General features: G+C 48.9%; 1 protein-coding gene across 7 annotated transcripts in view; it reads left to right on the forward strand.

The window, feature by feature from the left end:
• NCF4 (neutrophil cytosolic factor 4) overlaps positions 1 to 17,233 on the forward strand; it is a 95,088-nt gene that overhangs the window by 64,076 nt on the left and 13,779 nt on the right. For 3 of the 7 annotated variants that reach the window (XM_064368000.1, XM_012476362.3, XM_012476363.3), the window contains exons 2-3: positions 4,901 to 5,052; positions 6,732 to 6,889. The exons of 2 other annotated variants lie outside the window; for them this stretch is intronic. In XM_064368000.1, the coding sequence (XP_064224070.1) occupies positions 6,870 to 6,889 (20 nt within the window). In that variant the 5' untranslated portion in view covers positions 4,901 to 5,052; positions 6,732 to 6,869. Of the gene's footprint in view, positions 1 to 4,900; positions 5,053 to 6,731; positions 6,890 to 10,380; positions 11,377 to 17,233 lie in introns of those variants that run through there. 2 more of the 7 variants (XM_064368001.1, XM_012476361.3) reach the window with 2 other exon arrangements.

The raw sequence follows: 17,233 nt of genomic DNA on the forward strand, positions 1-17,233 counted from the left end.
CTTAAACACAAACACAATAGAAACAATCTGAACAGAAGCAGGGTCAGAGATCCAAGCTGTTTTGTTGCTTAACTATTCTCCATAGTTGGCCTCTCCAGCCAGCTGGAAGGGAAGATGGGAAATGGAAGACACACCTTCTCTCTTTAAGGGCACAGCCTGATGGTGTGCCCATGGCTTCCCTTCCCACTCCATTGGCCAGCACCTGGTCACATGGTCACAGGTAGCTGCGAGGTAGGTTGGCAAATGTTCTCTTTAGCTGGTTGACCACGAGTCCAGCTGCAACTCAGGGACTTTATCACGAAAGGAAAAAGGAGAGAGTGGATCATATGGGATGTTAGCAGTCTCTGCTGCACCTGATCGAGAAGAACAAAGACACAGAGTGCAGAAGAGAAGGATTTGGCGTTCCCTGCAGGGTATTGGAAGAAAATCTGTAACATGCTCAAATGAAGTAGGTGTCAATAACTGATATAAAATACCTTCTTATTCCACTTCCTCCCCCAAATATTTATTAAGCCCTCATTTACGTTAGGCTCCATTTGGGTGCATTTTGCAGGTAAATAACCTGAGGTTCGGGGTGCCTGGGTGAGCTGTTTGAGTTCATATCCAGAGAGTGAGAGCTCTTCCTGCCTGACTGCCCTGCTTCCCTTGGGACACCCTGGAGCTGGGTGCTGGGTCTTGCTGCCTGCTAGGCTGGCTGGGTTTGGCAACACAGAAAACACACAAGTTATGTTGCAAGTGAGAATTCTACAGAGGAGACGCTTGAACAGATTTTGGATGACTGAAAGGGAAAAGGAGACACTGAGGTAACCAGAGATAGAAACTTCAGGAAGCAGCCATCACTCCTGTGGCCATGGGAACAGAGGGGAAGAGAGTGGGGTTGCCTCAGGCTGGAAGCTTAGAGCTCGGGGGAGGAGCTGGGACTCAGAACTGCAGACCTCTGAGGAAGGGATGGGGTGAGACTGGCTCTGGAAATGTTTAAAAAACGACAAACTAGAATCAACTGCTGCTGGGCCAAGATGGCTTCCAGGGCAGGGCAGTTGGGTCCCTGCAGCAAATTCAAAGGAGCAAGCCCCTCCCTCCTCTCCATCCTTCCAGTCTCCCTCCAGCACCCCCTCCTGGCCAAGAGCCGCGGAAATCAGCCGGCAAAGTAGAAACAGGGTTTGGAGTCCCAGCTCTGGCCCCATAAAGCAGAGGGTAGAAAAAATGTTTGGAGCTGGGAGAAAATCGTTTAATAACCATCCCAGAGGCTGTGACTCATTTAGACTCCCAGTCTGTACAGACCTGGAGCCACTGCCTCTGAGCCAGTGCACACTGGGTACCTTGGAGCCTCTGTCTCCTGATACATGGGTCGGTGGGAATGCAAAATTGTTTGACTGCTTGGAAAACAGTTTTGTCCCCGCTCCCCCGTTTTTTTTTTTTGAGAGGGTGTCTTGCTTTGTCGCCCAGGCTGGAGTGCAGTGGCGTGATCTCAGCTCACCTCAATCTCCGTCTCCTGGTTTCAAGCGATCCTCCAGCCTTAGCCTCCCGAGTAGTTGGGATTACAGGCGCCCACCACCACGCCCGGCTATTTTTGTATTTTTAGTAGAGACGGAGTTTCACCATGGTGGCCAGGCTGGTCTCGAACTCCTGATATAAGATGATCCACCCGCCATGGCCTTCCAAAGTGCTGGGATTACAGGCGTGAGCCACCACGCCCGGCCTGGAAAACAGTTTTCCTATAAAGTTATATATGCATCTGCCATATGACCCAGCATCTCTCTCTCTCTCATCCAAGAGAAATGAAGCCACATGCTCACTCAAACATTTATGCTTGATGTTTGTAGCCCCGTGGTTTTAACAGCCTAGAAAAAAAACCTGGAAAGCAAACTGGGGGGAAAAAAAACGTAATGTTCATGAACGTGTGCAGGGAAAACAACTTATGTTATATCCATACAAAATACTACTATAAAATACTACATATAGAAAATACTACTTGACAATAAAAAGAATGAATACTTACGTACATATCAACATTGGTGAATTTCAATAGCGTTATACTATGTGAAATAAAACAGGCAGAAAATATCACATACTCTGTGGTTTTGTCCGAAATTTCTGAAATGGCAAAATAGCACGATCGAAAGTGGATTAGTCATTGCCAGGTCTTAGGGGTAGGGGAAAGAGATTGGCTGCAAAGGGTCCTGAGGGATCTTTTGAGAGAATGGAAATGTCTTATATGATGATTCTGGTGTTGGTTACACAACTGTTGAAACCCATGGAATTGTATACTGTAAGTTGGTAAATTTTATTGTGTATAATTTGTATCTTGATAAAGCTGAATTTTTTCTTAAATATTGTATTTGGGCTCTGGGGTACATGTGCACGTCCTGCATCCTGCAGGATTGTTACATAGGTGCATACATGCCATGGTGGTTTGCTGTCTCCACAGGCTCCTCCCCGCCCCCCCTACCCCCACACCCCCGTCACCTACATCAGGCATTTCTCCCAGTGTTATCCCTCCCCATCCTTCCTGCCCCCTGCCGCTGTCCCTTCCCTCCCCCCCTCCACCCCCACACCTAGGTCTGTGAGTGTTGTTCCCTTCCCTGCGCCCAAGTGTTCTTATTGTTCATCACCCGCCTATGAGTGAAAACATGCGGTGTTTGGTTTTCTGTTCTTGTGTCAGTTTGCTGAGAATGATGGTTTCTAGGTTCATCCATGTCTCTACAAAGGACATGAACTCATCATTTTTTATGGCTGCATAATATTCCATGGTATATATGTGCCACATTTTTTTGTCCAGTCTATCATTGATGGCATTTGGGTTGGTTCCAGGTCTTTGCTATTGTAAACAGCGCTGTGGTGAACATAGGTGTGCATGTGTCTTTATGATAGAACAATTTATAATCCTTTGGGTATATACCCAGTAATGGGATTGCTGGGTCAAATGGAATTTCTATTTCTAGATCCTTGAGGAATTGCCACACTGTCTTCCATAATGGTTGAACTAATTTACACTCCCACCAACAGTGTAAAAGTGTTCCTATTTCTCCACATCCTCTCCAGCATCTGTTGTCTCCAGATATTTTAATGATTGCCATTCTAACTGGCATGAGATGGTATCTCAACGTGGTTTTGATTTGCATTTCTCTAATGACCAGTGATGATGAGCATTTTTTCATATGTTTGTTCACTGCATATTTGTCTTCTTTTGGAAAGTGCCTGTTCATATCCTTTGCCCACTTTTGAATGGGTTTGTTTGTTTTTTTCTTGTAAATCTGCTTTAGTTCTTTGTAGATTCTGGATATTAGCCCTTTGATGGGTAGATTGCAAAATTTTTTTCCCTTTTTGTTGGTTGCCAGTTTACTCTAATGATTGTTTCTTTTGCTGTGCAGAAGCTCTTAAGTTTAATTAGGTCCCATTTGTCTATTTTGGCTTTTGTTGCCATTGCTTTTGGTGTTTTAGTCATGAAGTCCTTGCCTATGCCTATGTCCTGAATGGTATTGCCTATGTTTTCTCCTAGGGTTTTTATGGTGTTAATTCTTATGTTTAAATCTTTAATCCATCTGGAGTTAATTTTTGTATAAGGTGTAAGGAAGGGGTCCAGTTTCAGCTTCCTGCATATGGCTAGCCAGTTTTCCCAACACCATTTATTAAACAGGGAATCTTTTCCCCATTGCATGTTTTTGCCCAGTTTGTCAAAGATCAGATGGTTGTAGATGGGTGGTGTTGCTTCCAAGGCCTCTGTTCTGTTCCATTGGTCTATATCTCTATTTTGGTACCAGTACCATGCTGTTTTGCTTACTGTAGCCTTGTAGTATAGTTTGAAGTCAGGTAGTGTGATGCCTCCAGCTTTGTTCTTTTTGCTTAGGATTGTCTTGGCTATGTGGGCTCTCTTTTGGTTCCATATGAAGTTTAAAGTGGTTTTTCCCAGTTCTGTGAAGAAGGTCAATGGTAGCTTGATGGGGATAGCATTGAATCTATAAATTACTTTGGGCAGTATGGCCATTTTCACAATATTGATTCTTCCTAACTGTGAGCATGGAATGTTTTTCCATCTGTTTGTGTAGAGCCTGGAGCAATGGGACACAGGCCCATGTACCACGATTTTATTCTGTTTGTAGCAATTGTAAATGGGAGTTCGCTCATGATTTGGCTCTCTGTTTGTCTGTTATTGGTGTATAGGAATGCTTGTGATTTCTGCACATTGATTTTCTGTCCTGAGACTTTGCCGAAGTTGCTTATCAGCTTAAGGAGGTTTTGGGCTGAGACAATGAGGTCTTCTAAATATACAATCATGTCATCTGCAAATAAGGACAATTTGACTTCTTCTTTTCCTAATTGAATGCACTTTATTTCTTTTTCTTGCCTAATTGCTCTGGCTAGAACTTCCAATACTATATTGCATAGGAGTGGTAAGAGAGGGCATCCTTGTCTAGTGCCAGTTTTTAAAGGGAATGCTTCTAATTTTTGCCCATTCAGTATGATATTGGCTGTGGGCTTGTCATAAATAGCTTTTATTGTTTTGAGATACATTCCATCGATACCTAGTTTTTTGAGCGTTTTTAGCATAAAGGGCTGTTGAATTTTGTTGAAGGCCTTCTCTGCATCTATTGAGATAATCATGTGGTTTTTGTCTTTGGTTCTGTGTATGTGGTGAATTACGTTTATAGACTTGCGTATGTTGAACCAGCCTTGCATCCCTGGGATGAAGCCTACTTGATCGTGGTGGATAAGCTGATAAAGCTGATTTTTAAAAATTGAAGTAGAACGTTGTTAGAAGTGATGCTTCTTCCCTTTGCTTCTAATACCACCCTCCTGCAAGGCCCTATCCAAGTAGTGAACTAAGGCATCTTAAAAGAATATAAACCCAATTGTATCACTCCTTGTTTAAAACACTTGGATGGTTTCTCTTTCCTCTTAGAATGAAATCCTGAGACTCACCATGACCTGCAAGTCCATCTGTCCTGCTCACTGACCCTGACATGTGTCGAGCCTGGAGCAATGGGACACAGGCCGATGTACCATGATTCTAAATATGTACAGTTATGAGTCAAGCCAATAGATGGCTAAAAAGTAAGTTCTCTCCTACTTTGACAATGTACCTTCATGACAAACTGGAACATAGAGTTTTTAGACTCCTTGGAGTTCTGTCCCAGAATGTAAGGTTAATTAAAGGCAGACTGTAGGCTACAGCCTACTTCCCTTACCTTTCCACCCCCGGATCCATCTGAAACCTCCAGGCTACCTGCCAGGCCGCTGTAGAAATTTGTATTTGTAACCTCTAGGGACTGAAGATAGCACTGGAGGTGGAACTGAATGTAAAACATGTATCTCCCAGTTTTCCCCAAATTGTACTTGATTCTGTGTGTGTATACATTGTGTGAGCATGTGTGTGCATGCATGTGTGTATTTGCATGTGTGTGCATGCATGCATGTGCATTTCTAGGTGCCTGTGCATGTGTGAATGTGTGTGCATGTGTACATGTGCATGTGTATATGTACCTGTGTGCACATGTATATATGTGCATTGTGTTATTTGCATATGTGTGCATGTGTATATGTGCCTGTGTTATGTGTATATGTGCCTGTGTTATGTGTATATGTGCCTATGTGTGCATGCATGTGTATGCATGTGTATATGTGCATGTGTTGTGTGTATATGTGCCTGTGTGTGCATGTGTATATGTGCATGTGCGTTATGTGTATATGTTCCTGTGTGTACATGCATGTGTGTATAGATACATGTATGCATGTGTATATGTGCATTGTGTTATGTGTATGTGTGCATGTGTGTTATGTGTATATGTGCTTATGTGTGCATGTGTGTATATGTGTGTGCATGTGTATGTGTGCATATATGTGCATGCATATGTATATGTGCCTTGTGCACGCATATGTGTGCCTGTGTATGTGTGTGCATGTGTATATGTGCATATATATGTGTTATATGTATGTGCCTGTGTGCATGTATATATGTACATGTGTGTATGTGTATATGTGCCCATGTTATTTGTATATGTGCCTGTGTGTTCATTCATGTGTGTGTATATATACGTGTGTGTGTATGTGTGCCTGTGTGTGCATGTGTGTTTATGTACCTCAAAAGCAATGTAAGCTACTTGAGGGCAGCAACTGTGCTGGATTCATCTCTGTATCTTTTATACCTGGTGCAGAGTGGATGCTAGATGAATGCTTGTGGAGTGAATGAATGAATGAGGGCCAGCACAGCATAGTTATTAACAAACAGAGTGGGTCTTGAAGTCAGCCTGATTTGAGGTCCACATCTTACTCTGCCTGTCATTAAGCAAATCACTTTGATTTATTCTAATCCTGTAAAGCCTGGGTTTCCTTATCTCCTGATGGGGTAAGAATACCACTATTTTATGGGGGCTGGTGTGAGGATTAAGTAACAACAGTCAGAGCCAACATGAACCAAGCTGGACTGTGGGCCAGGCACTGTACTAAGGGCTTTGCAAATGCTGGCTCACGTGTTCCTCCTGGCAATTTTACCGTGTAGGGGTGGTTATACAGTCAACTCTCAGAGTGACTTGGCTGTTACCGTATTTATGAGGGTGGAGAGGAGATTCTGCTCAGAGAGCAGCTTCTCTTGAGTGCAGCTCAGATTCTGGCTGATGGGGCGGTCTGGAGAGGTTGTCGGAGCTAGTGGCTTGCGCACTCTGCCTGGCCGGCTACAATTTGACCCTCTGCTTGGCCGGGTCCTTCTAATGTGACTTATGACATTCAACCTCTAGGTGGCGCTGCAGAGCGAGGACTTGACTGCTGATCGCGGCGCCCCCTGGCGGTCTGTTCCCGTCAACACTTAAGATTAAACGCAGAGCCGGTTCCGCAAGTGAAGTGCGTGTCCTGGTGCCCCCGCGTGGTAAAAGAAGATGACAGATGCGGAAAAAAAGTTAGAATTTAATGTTAATTGCGTGACAGAGAGGACCAAGCTGTGCAGCAGGGGGAGTCAGTAAAGAGAGGGACCAAGCCACACCAAGGAATGATCGTCAATAATTACATTAACGTCTAGAATTTACTGACCACCTACTATGTGCCAGGCACTGTCCTAAGCATTTGGTGTTCATTGCCTTATGTAACACACCTCTAGTAAGTACGTGTCTCAAGAACAGTGGCTGTGTTTCATTTAGGACCTAGCACACAGTAGGTCTCTGGCACATAGTAGGTGCTCAACACATTTGTAAATGAGTGAACAATACAATAATCCTACAATTTTCCCCTCCAAATAACAGTAATGTAGAGGCAAATATTATCTCCATTTAGAAAAACGAACGATGGTGGGAGAGGTTGCACAGCTAGTGCATGACAGAGCCAGGGTACATGAGATTTAGACCCAGCTCTGCCGTGTGCCAGAGTTTCCTAAGAGAAGAGCAGGCTCTCTGCCTTCAGGGAGCTTGCTGTCTAATTGGCTGCATCTATACCCTCCCTGTCTTCAAATACTGCATGGGGGGCCTGCCAGGGATGGCTATTTATGGCTCAGGGAGGAGGTCCAGTGAAGTTTCCCTCATAAATTATAAAGGAAGACACATGTGGGTCAGGATTGGGGAATTGAGTGCATGAGGGATCCCCAGGAATCTTACACAGTCCAGTCAGGGATTTTCCTTCTCTTACCTGGGAGAGTGGCTGATGTAGGCAGCAAGCATTTGCCCTCCTCTTCCCTATCACGGAGTTTCAGTTCCTGTGGCTGGAACTCTCAGCCCTGGCTGCTGGCTGCTTTTGAGTGGTGGGTTTCCTCATCTCCAAAATGGGGGCGATGGCTTATCTTGTATACCCCAGCCCCTGCATGAGGAAGGATTGAAAAGTGCTGTGCATTTTTTATGATTTGCACATCCAGTTTCCATTCAGATTCTGGGGTTCCCCCAGGCGTGGTCTGGGTGTATTAGACTTTTTCCTGGGGACGTGGTTATGAATGGACATTAGTAACTGGTGTTATGAGATGCCCAGATGCCTTTCTCTGAATGGCCTCTGGTATCTGTTTTTGAGTTCTTGAGTATATATATTCTTTTCAGCATTCCATGGCCTTTATTATTGTCAGGCTGTCACTGAACTGTCACTTGCATTTGACTTCCCTGGGGAATTTTCTTCCCTCTCCTAACTCACTACTTTAAGAGTTGGCAGGAAGAGAGGACCAGTCTCCTTGTTTATTTCTTCTGTGAATAGAAGATGCCAGTGTCAATGCATAGACTTTGAGCTACCAATTCTGGCCATTCAATGGCTTTTTTTGTTTGTTTATTCAGAGGCTGTGGGATGTGGAGGTTATAAAAAATCAGGTCTCCATATGTGAGAGGTCACTTCAGGCATTTCTTTGCATTTACCCAAAACAGACTCCATCGATACTTGATTAATGGAACGTGTGAAGGGCTTGGCTCCTCTACCAGGACGTTCCTCTGCCTCATTCTCCCTCTGTAGCAGCAGCAGCAAGAGCCCAGTTCTGGAGAGGGAGTAGAAGGTACGGGCATTGCAGCAGCAGCAGGACGGGAGCCCATTGCTGACAGAGGGCCTGGCCTCAAATTACACTGTATCAGAGCTCGGGCATAAAATTAGCAGCAGTGCTCTGTGTGTGAGGAGGCAGAGAAATACCTGTATTCAGCAGAACCATGGGCAGGGTCAGAAGAAAAGGAGAGAAAGAGGGGAGGAGGGGAGGAACTGGCCCATCACAGGCTCTTCCCTGGACACCCTTGTCCCCCAGGTGGAGAGATGGCTTCCCAGTGGCTGAGTCAGGGCCACAGGAGGTTTTGGGGGGTAGTGGGGGCTGGGGTTTGGGAAGGCCAGACCTGAAAAAACCTGGGAAGGTAAAGTTGAGGGCTTGACCCACATGAAACACACACACACACAGATGTACACACCGAAAATGGTAAAAAAGAATAAGCAACTTCCAAGTGTCTACGCACTTTGATAAATTTTTCTACTAATTCTTACTACAACTCCATTAGGCAAGCCTGTTTTACAGATTGGTGAAGAAGAAAGGTTCAAAGAGGACATGTCAGCTTGCCTGAGTTCACCTATTATAAATGCACTCGTGTTTATACTCATTGGGCACTGATTTCAATCTGAACACCTAAGTGTATTCTCTCCTACTCACAAGGCCACCACTATACACATCATATGCTCTTTTATAGACACAACATAAACTCACACTTGCCTACACAAGCTGTATGTGTTTAGACACACATAGGTGTTTCCCACTGTAGGCATATGCTACACACACTATTTACACAATCACCTGCAAATTCTGTATGCGCTTGCTTGCTAAAATTGTTTTGCCACTTCCTGCCCTTCCTGCCAACTGGAGATCAACGTCTTCCTCTTCCCTCAGTTATGGCTGGCTGCTTGCACCTCTTGCTACTCACAGGCACCTGCACTAATAACCCTCTTCTGTTATTTCCGCATCTCATGTTTTATCCTCTAGCCTGGGAGCCCCGAGACACCAGCAACTCATTGGACTTCTTGTTTGTATTATTTCTAGTTCTTCGGGTGTGAATTCTTCATGGTGTGGAGGCTCTGAGCAGTCTTTCACAGCTGATGATTTGTACTTTTTGTCTGTGAGTTGACAGAGCAGGCCCTGCAGAGTCACTAACTCCAAATTGTTTTTATGTAATGCCTCGGCTTAGGGTTTTTGCACCACGTGGGCAGCTTATCTCCAGGTCTTACACCAGTGCAGAGGGCAGGCTTGAGGCTGCTCCGGTACACATGTCCCTGGTTCCACCCATAGCCTGCGAGAGGACCTCAACTCCTGCCGTGACTCCAGGCAGATGGCTAAGAAACTCTGTTCCCATAATGTTTTGACACCCACTTCACACGGAGAGCTCAGATTTGCCTTCCTGCCAACAGCACAACCTATGGCCTGTACCTAGTCCCAGATTTGGCATTAAAATCTGAGCCCCAGCAATGCATATCCAGTCTCGGTTTTCCCATGGGCTGTGTGCCATGTTCCCCTCTCCCTGGCACAGATTTCTGACCTCTCTCTTTGATCCTACCTGAAAATTATGCTTTCTTGTCTTTCAGCCAGGATTTGCATGTGTAAAATTGTTTAAAAGGCCTTTCTGCTCTGCATCTGTGAATATGAGTGTGAGAGTGTGTGTGGCTGCTGGGGAGTTACGGGTGTGGCTGTGACTATGACTCCTGTGGACCTCTTCTCGGAGAGGTTCCTTCAGAATCAAATAGCCACACGTGTCAGGAGCCACAGTCACTGAGTAGCAGTGTTTCATTCATTCAATGAAGACTGGTTGAGCACTTGCAATGTGGCAGGCATGCTGCTAGCAGGGAGGCAGTCATTAAACATACAGATACACAAACCTCACATGACAATAGTTATGCATGCTTTGCAGTACGTGTGCAGGGATCTGTAAGAGAATGTAGGTGGGAGGGCCTTCATTTAGGGTGAGGGGTCAGGGAAGTCCTCGCTAAAGATGTAACTTCTAAGCTGAGATGCAAAGGAGGCAGTGAAGCGCTCATTCCAGCAGAGAGGATACCATGCGCGAAGGCCTTGGGGTAGATGTCTTAGAACATTCTAGAAATGGAAAGGAAGCCAGTGAGAAAAAGGGAGCTCAGGAGTGGAGGCTGGGGAAGGCTGCAGGGCCTCAAGAGCATTGGAGGTATGCAGAGCAAGGACTCCAGACTTTCTCCTGAGCACAGAGTGACAGGGCAGGACAGTTGAAGCAGGGAGGGTGAAACTCACTCTGACTGGCAGACCTGTGAAAGAGGATTGGCTGGGCATGGAGAGCTAAGGATGAGGAAAGGATACCCCAGAGTGCCAGGGAACACAAACCAAACTTCACACTCTAGGACAACAGAGGCTAGAGGAACCAGGAGGGCTTCCTGGAGGAGGTGGCATTTACTCTGGGCCTAAAGGATCACAGGAAAATGGAGGCCAGCATTCCAGGCCTGGGGAAGAGTTTGGGCAAGGCTTAGCAGTGAGAGAATGAGGGTTGGGCTTGATGGGCCAGAGGATGTGAAGTTCCCCAGGGGAGGGGGACCCCCTGATGGCTGGGACCCCATCTCTGATGGAGCAAGGCTTCTATGCCCAACTGAGGCTTGACACCAAGGATTGGCATCAAGGAAGTGGATTGCTGCAAAACTGGCATCCGAGGGTCCACTTCCTCAATTGCTGTGCAGCTGGGAGGTAAGAGGAAGTGTGGGCCATAGGCTAGACCCAGAGAGCCTGAAGGAGGAGCCTCTGCCAGAGTGGAGAGAAGCAGGCCTATGCCTCCCCAAAGGCAGCTCCCGGGGACTCCCAGGACCGCAGACTGAGACGAGACGCAGGGTGGCTGGAGGAAGTGAGAGGTGAACTCAGCCTGGGACCAGGTGGGCGAGACTCTCCACCTGCTCCCTGGGACCATCGCCCACCATGGCTGTGGCCCAGCAGCTGCGGGCCGAGAGGTGAGTGCCGGGGTGTGGCTGCCCCCAGGACTTCTCACTGCTTCTAATAGGCCTTGGGGACAAAGGCTGGTCCTTCTGCAGCCCCCGACCAACAGGAGAGGCTGGGGTTGAGTCAGAACCCAAATACTCAGAAATGCAGCCTCTCAGAACAGCTTTAAGGAACCTCCGAGCTGTGGCTCACCATCCTCAGACACAAATGAGAGCACGGAGGCTCCAAGAGGGTGAGCAACTTGCCAACGGCCACACGAGTGAGTGGGAGTGTCTGGAGAGGAACGCACTTGTCCCGGGTCCCAGGCTGGGGCCCTTTGCTCCACATGGTGATCAGCACTTTCCATCATCTGTGCAAACAGAATTCATAGAATCTGGCTTGTTCTTCCTCTATTCAGGGCTTGGCTCAAATGCCACCTCCTCCAAGAAGCCTTCCCTGATGGCCCCCACCTCACTGCTGTCTGATCCTTTGCCCTGTTCCCCTTTTCTGCCTAGTCCTTATATTCCTGGAATAATATAGGCTCATTTATTATTTTTTTCTTTAGCAGTGGCTCCCCCGTGAGAAGCAAGCTCCGTGAGAGGTTCTGTCTGCTTTGATCACTGCTATATCCCTAGAAGTTAGCTCCTTCCTATTGCGCACCAGGACCAAGGGCTCCATAAATGTTGCTGAATGAATGAATGAATCCATGAATGAATGGATGGATGGATCTTTGAGGTGGAAAATGTCTTCGATTCTTCTAGTCCTAACTTGCCATTGTACAGATGGGAAACCTGAGGCCCAGGGAGAATAAGATACTTACTCAGGGTCACAGAGAGTGGCTGGCAGGGCTGGGGCGTGGACACAACCTCACCAGGGTCTAGCCTCGTCTCTTGGCAAGCATCTCCAGAATTTTTCCTCCATAGCCAGGACTGCCCTAGGAGCTGTGAAGGCCTTGAGGTCACAGGGCCTGGCCCTGCACCCACTGGATTGGAACAGCAGGTGACTGCTGTGATTTATGTGGAGGCCACTCGGGGGTCATCAGAGACAGGCCAGGCTGGCGTGGGCCTACGAGGGGAACCTGCGGGGTGGGTGGGGACAAGGGCAGCAGAAACAAATGCTTGCGGGGAGTCCGTGTGGCCCTGCTGAGCTCAGAGCCGGGTCCTGGAGCTGGGTAAGGCTGGCCAACATGAATTTCTTCCTCCTGACACGTTCTCTTGGGGGACCCAGCTGCACGCAAACTTGAATCTTCCGGAAACAGCAGCTGTTTGAGGCTTGGACACTTCCTGCTTTCTGGGGTAAAAGGTTCAGGGGATGATGGTGAGACCCAGTTGGCAGGCCTGTGGGTGCCCTCTCCCCGGCTCCCTGTCCCCTTTCAGCCGCCTTGGCCCTCAGACAGGGTGGGACTGCCTTTCACGAGGCCTTGAGCCAGGCACTGGGGGCACGGGGGCTCCCTGTACCTCAAAGACCTCATCTGAGAGCAAGCCCGGATTATTCTGCAGAGAGTACAAGGCGAGGGTGCAGGTTTGCAGAGCAGGACTTTCTAGAACCCCAAGGCAAGACATCCAGGGATGGAGAGGGCTGCTGCAGGGGTGGCAAGTTCGGTTCCAACAGACATATTTTGAGCACCACTATGTGCCGGGTGCCACAAAACCTGCCCTGGCTGCCCTCGAAGGATTCTTCCAATTTCGGCCTCCCTGAGGACAGGCTCCAAAGTGGACCATTCATGAACGGCACTAGTGTGTCTTGAGCCAGAATGTCCCAGCCCAGCAGGGCCTGGGTGGGGTCCCCAAGGGGGGCGGGGGCGGCTAATCCAGGGAACTTCCAGTTGGGTTTGCTGCTCTTCTTGCCTGCCCCGCAGGCAGCCAGGCCATTCTCACACTGCCCATCAAAACACTCCATAAATGCAGACGGGGGTAGTGGCCGTGTATTGAGCACCTACTGTATGCCGGGCTCTGTTCTGGGCACTGGGACGTAGGGTGAGCAGAGTCCCTGCCCTGATGGAGATTTTAGGGCTATGTTTGTTACAGATGAGACTGCATGACCACCCGGAGACATAAGCACCTCTCTTGTCCCCATTTTACAGAGGAGGGAAGGAGCTGGAGCACAGGGAGGAATCTTCCCGAGGGGGCTTGGTCTTCTTATCCCCAGGGCTGTTCCTGTGCCTCGAGCATTTGCCAGCATGTGTCCTGCTTGACCCCTTCCTCGGCCCTGGCCAGCCCAGGGAAAACTCAAGGTCCCTCTGCGAGGCATCGAGGTGCCTCCTGAGCAGGTCCTGCCTGTCTCTCCGGCTGTTCTCTCACCGTGTTCCACCTCCCCGCTCTGTGCTCCAGCCATGCTCAGCTCCCTGCGGTTCCCTGAACCTGCCCTTCTTGAATGGCTGTGGCCTTTGCACCTGCCGCTCCCCCTGCCTGAAAGGCCTTTTCTGCTGTCCCGTGACTAACTCCTCTTTGCTTTTCCTGTCTGACCACTGGTGCTGCTTCTTCCAGGAAGCCCTCCTTGACCACCCTTGGCCCGAGGATGCCCTCTGACACTGCTTGAGCCGCCATAGTACAAGCTCCTGCTCCCAATGTCTCCTGCCTGCTGCATGATCGATTCTTTGAGGGAATATAATAATGGCCAGGCTCCTGTGCTTTGCCTTCTCAGCACTGTGCCTGTTTGAATTTTGTCATTATTTGTTTAGTGTTCACCGTCCCCTTCCCTTCTCCTTGGAGCTGTGAGCTCTGAGAAGCCCATATGTCCTAATGGGCTTAGAACAGTGTCTGGCCCACAGGCAGTGCCACATACAGGTTCGCTAAAATTATAATTATTTTAGATGAGGGCACAGGCTGAGAAGGGCTGGGATTTTTTTAAAGTTCACACAGCAAGTTGCCGGGAAGCTCAGAGAGTGGGGCAGTATGGTGGGGTTTGGTAACAAAATTCTGGAGCCAGACTGCTTGGGCTCAGATCCCAGCTTCCCGACTTACTCGGGCTAATCTCACTGTGCTTCAGTCTCCCAATCTGTGCAAAGGCGACGCTGTCTTAGAAGAGCTCCTGGTGCCCTCAGAAAATAGGTAGCTGCTGTTCTTATTACCCAACCTGCCTGCTGCCCTGCTCAGGGCTGTTCCTACCCTTCAGGTTCCTTCTTGCCCACCACCGCTGCCCCCCCCCCAGCCCCGCCACCATCATACTGCACAGGAAATTACCCAGGACAAGCACAGCCTCAGGGGAGAAAGTGGAGGAGGAAGCTTTTCCCAAGGGTATCACCACGGGGGCATGTCTGGAGAGTGGGGCCGGGAGAGGGGATTTCCTCTACCTGCCCATTGCCACCCTGAGTCACCTCCGGGTGCAGCACCCTGAGTTCTGATGCAGCCTCAGATCCCAGGTCATGTGGGTCCGGCATGCACTGGGAATAGGGTGTGTAGACTCCTGAGGTCCCAGCCAGCTCTGGGGCGTTGGCCTTGGCAGCCCCTGCAATCCTGCCCGCCCCACGTTTCCCAATTGCTGCACCAGAAGAATCACAATTGCTTCTTGTTTCCTTGCCTGTCTCCAAGTGTCTGGACTCAGTGACCTCAGCAACCCCTGGCTGTTCCTCCTTCCTCTCCTTGGCAGTCTGTTTTCTCTTCCCCTCTCTGTCCCTCTCAGCCCCCTCCTCCATTCCTTGATAGCTCTTCATTGAGTCAGGAGCGGGGGTCTTACCCACAAGCCACGTGTTTTAGAGACGAAGTTTCCCTCTTGTTGCCCAGGCTGCGATCTCGGCTCACTGCAACTTTTGCCTCCCAGGTTCAAGTAATTCTTCTGCCTCAGTCTCCCAAGTAGCTGGGATTACAGGCATGCACCACCATGCCTGGCTAATTTTGTATTTTTAGTAGAGATGGGGTTTCCTCATGTTGGTCAGGCTGGTCTTGAACTCCTGACCTCAAGTGATCTGCCTGCCTCAGTTTCCCAAAGTGCAGGGATTACAGGCGTGAGCCACCACGCCTGGCCCAGAAGGGTCTTCTTATCTGGCCCCTTTTAGCCAAGACCCCCATGCTGAGATCCTGAGCTACACAGCAGGCCTCTCAAATTAGCATGCCCGAAACTGAATCCATCAACCCTGCCCCTCGCTGCCATCCTGGCCAGAAGTGTGGGTGTCACTCTTCACACTGCCTTTTCTTTCACCTCCATATCCAAATAATTCCCAACCTCTCCTGGTCATAACTTAGGAACAAGAAATTGGTAATGTGTCTGTTGAAAATTCATTAGGCTGCAGGGAATGGGAACACAGATGATGGCTTAAACAAACAGGGACTTATTTGGTCACATAACAAGAAGTCCACTTTGGGAGGTCAGGAGTTTGAGACCAGCCTGGCCGACATGGTGAAACCCCGTCCGCACTAAAAATACAAAATTAGCTAGCTGTGGTGGCACATGCCTGTAATCCCAGTTACCTGGGAGGCTGAGGCAGGAGAATCACTTGAACCTGGAAGGCGGAGGTTACAGTGAGATGAGATTGCACCACTGCTCTCCAGCCTGGGAACAGAGCAAGACTCTGACACACACACACACACACACACACAAAAGTTCAGAGCTAAGCCCTAGTTGGTTCTACAGGCCAGTGACATCAGGACTAGTATCCCAGAGATTCCTTTGGCCCTTCTCGTGTCTTGCTGCATGCAGACAACATAGCTGCTGTAGGTCCAGATGTCATACTTGCTTCAAGACTGCCTTCAAAGGGGAAGACCATGCTGACCTTGTCCCTCCCTTGGAATCAGAAAAGTGAACACTCTGGAGAAGCCCCTCCACCAGGCTTGCTCTTAGGTCTCATTGGCCAGAACTGGTCACATGGTTGCTCCTAGCTGCAAGGGAGGCTGGGAAACAGGAGCTACATGGTGATGCTTGGCTCAGACTCATCATGATCTATCACCTCGGGGCTAGGCACGTGGCCGCTCTAAACAAAACCGGTGCTTGGCTGGCCAGGAGGAAGCAGGGGATACAGCAAATGCTCAGTGTCCACCAAGAGTGGTGGCCATTGTGTCTATCTCCCCCTGTCTCTGCTGTCTGGCTCAGGTGCACACAATCTCTCAGTCAGACCACTTCAGGGCCTCCCAGTGCTGCTCTCTCCCCTGAGTCTCTGCCGTTCTTTCCTCCCCACACGACTGCCTGAGCTGGCCCCTAAAGCCAACATCATATTGTGTTTTATTTTATTTCTTTTTTTTTTTTTTCTGAGATGGAGTCTGACTCTGTCACCCGGGCTGTAGTGCAGTAGCATGATCTTGGCTCACTGCAACTTCTGCCTCCTCATTCAAGCCATTCTCCTGCCTCGGCCTCCTGAGTAGCTGGGATTACAGACACTCGCCACCATGCCCAGCTAATTTTTTGGTATTTTTAATAGAGATGGCGTTTCGCCATGTTGGCCAGGCTGGTCTCAAACTCCTGACCTCAAGTGATCCTTCTACCTCAGCCTCCCAAAATGTTGGGAAATACAGGCATGAGCCACCACACCCGGCCTGTTTTACTTTCTTTCAAAGCCCTATGTGGCTCCCCATTGCTACAGAAGTTCCCTGCTTGGCCCCTGGGACCCTCAGACTGGTCTCACCTGCCCATTCAGTCTCAGATCACACTGGCCCCAGCCACACAGATCGGGGTCCACTCCATAGGTCATGCTGCTCCCACTGCCTGGAAGACCCTCCCTAGTTTCCACCTGGCAGATGCCTCTTCTACCCTCTAGACTTGCTCACATGTCACCTCCTTTGTGAGGATTTCCCCAACCTGGGCACAATGAGGCAGTCTCTCTGTGGGGCTCCCATAGCACTCCACCCAGGGCACGTGTTGACTTTGTTTACCCCTGTGACCCAGGGCCTAGGACCGGGCCTGGTATGGAGATGTTTGATGCCTTGCTCCAGGACGAATCTGTGCAGTTGACAACAATGT

This window comes from Aotus nancymaae, unplaced genomic scaffold (assembly GCF_030222135.1).
Source record: "Aotus nancymaae isolate 86718 unplaced genomic scaffold, 86718_ANA_hifiasm-v0.15.2.pri h1tg000076l, whole genome shotgun sequence".
NCBI classification, from domain to species: Eukaryota; Metazoa; Chordata; class Mammalia; order Primates; family Aotidae; genus Aotus; species Aotus nancymaae.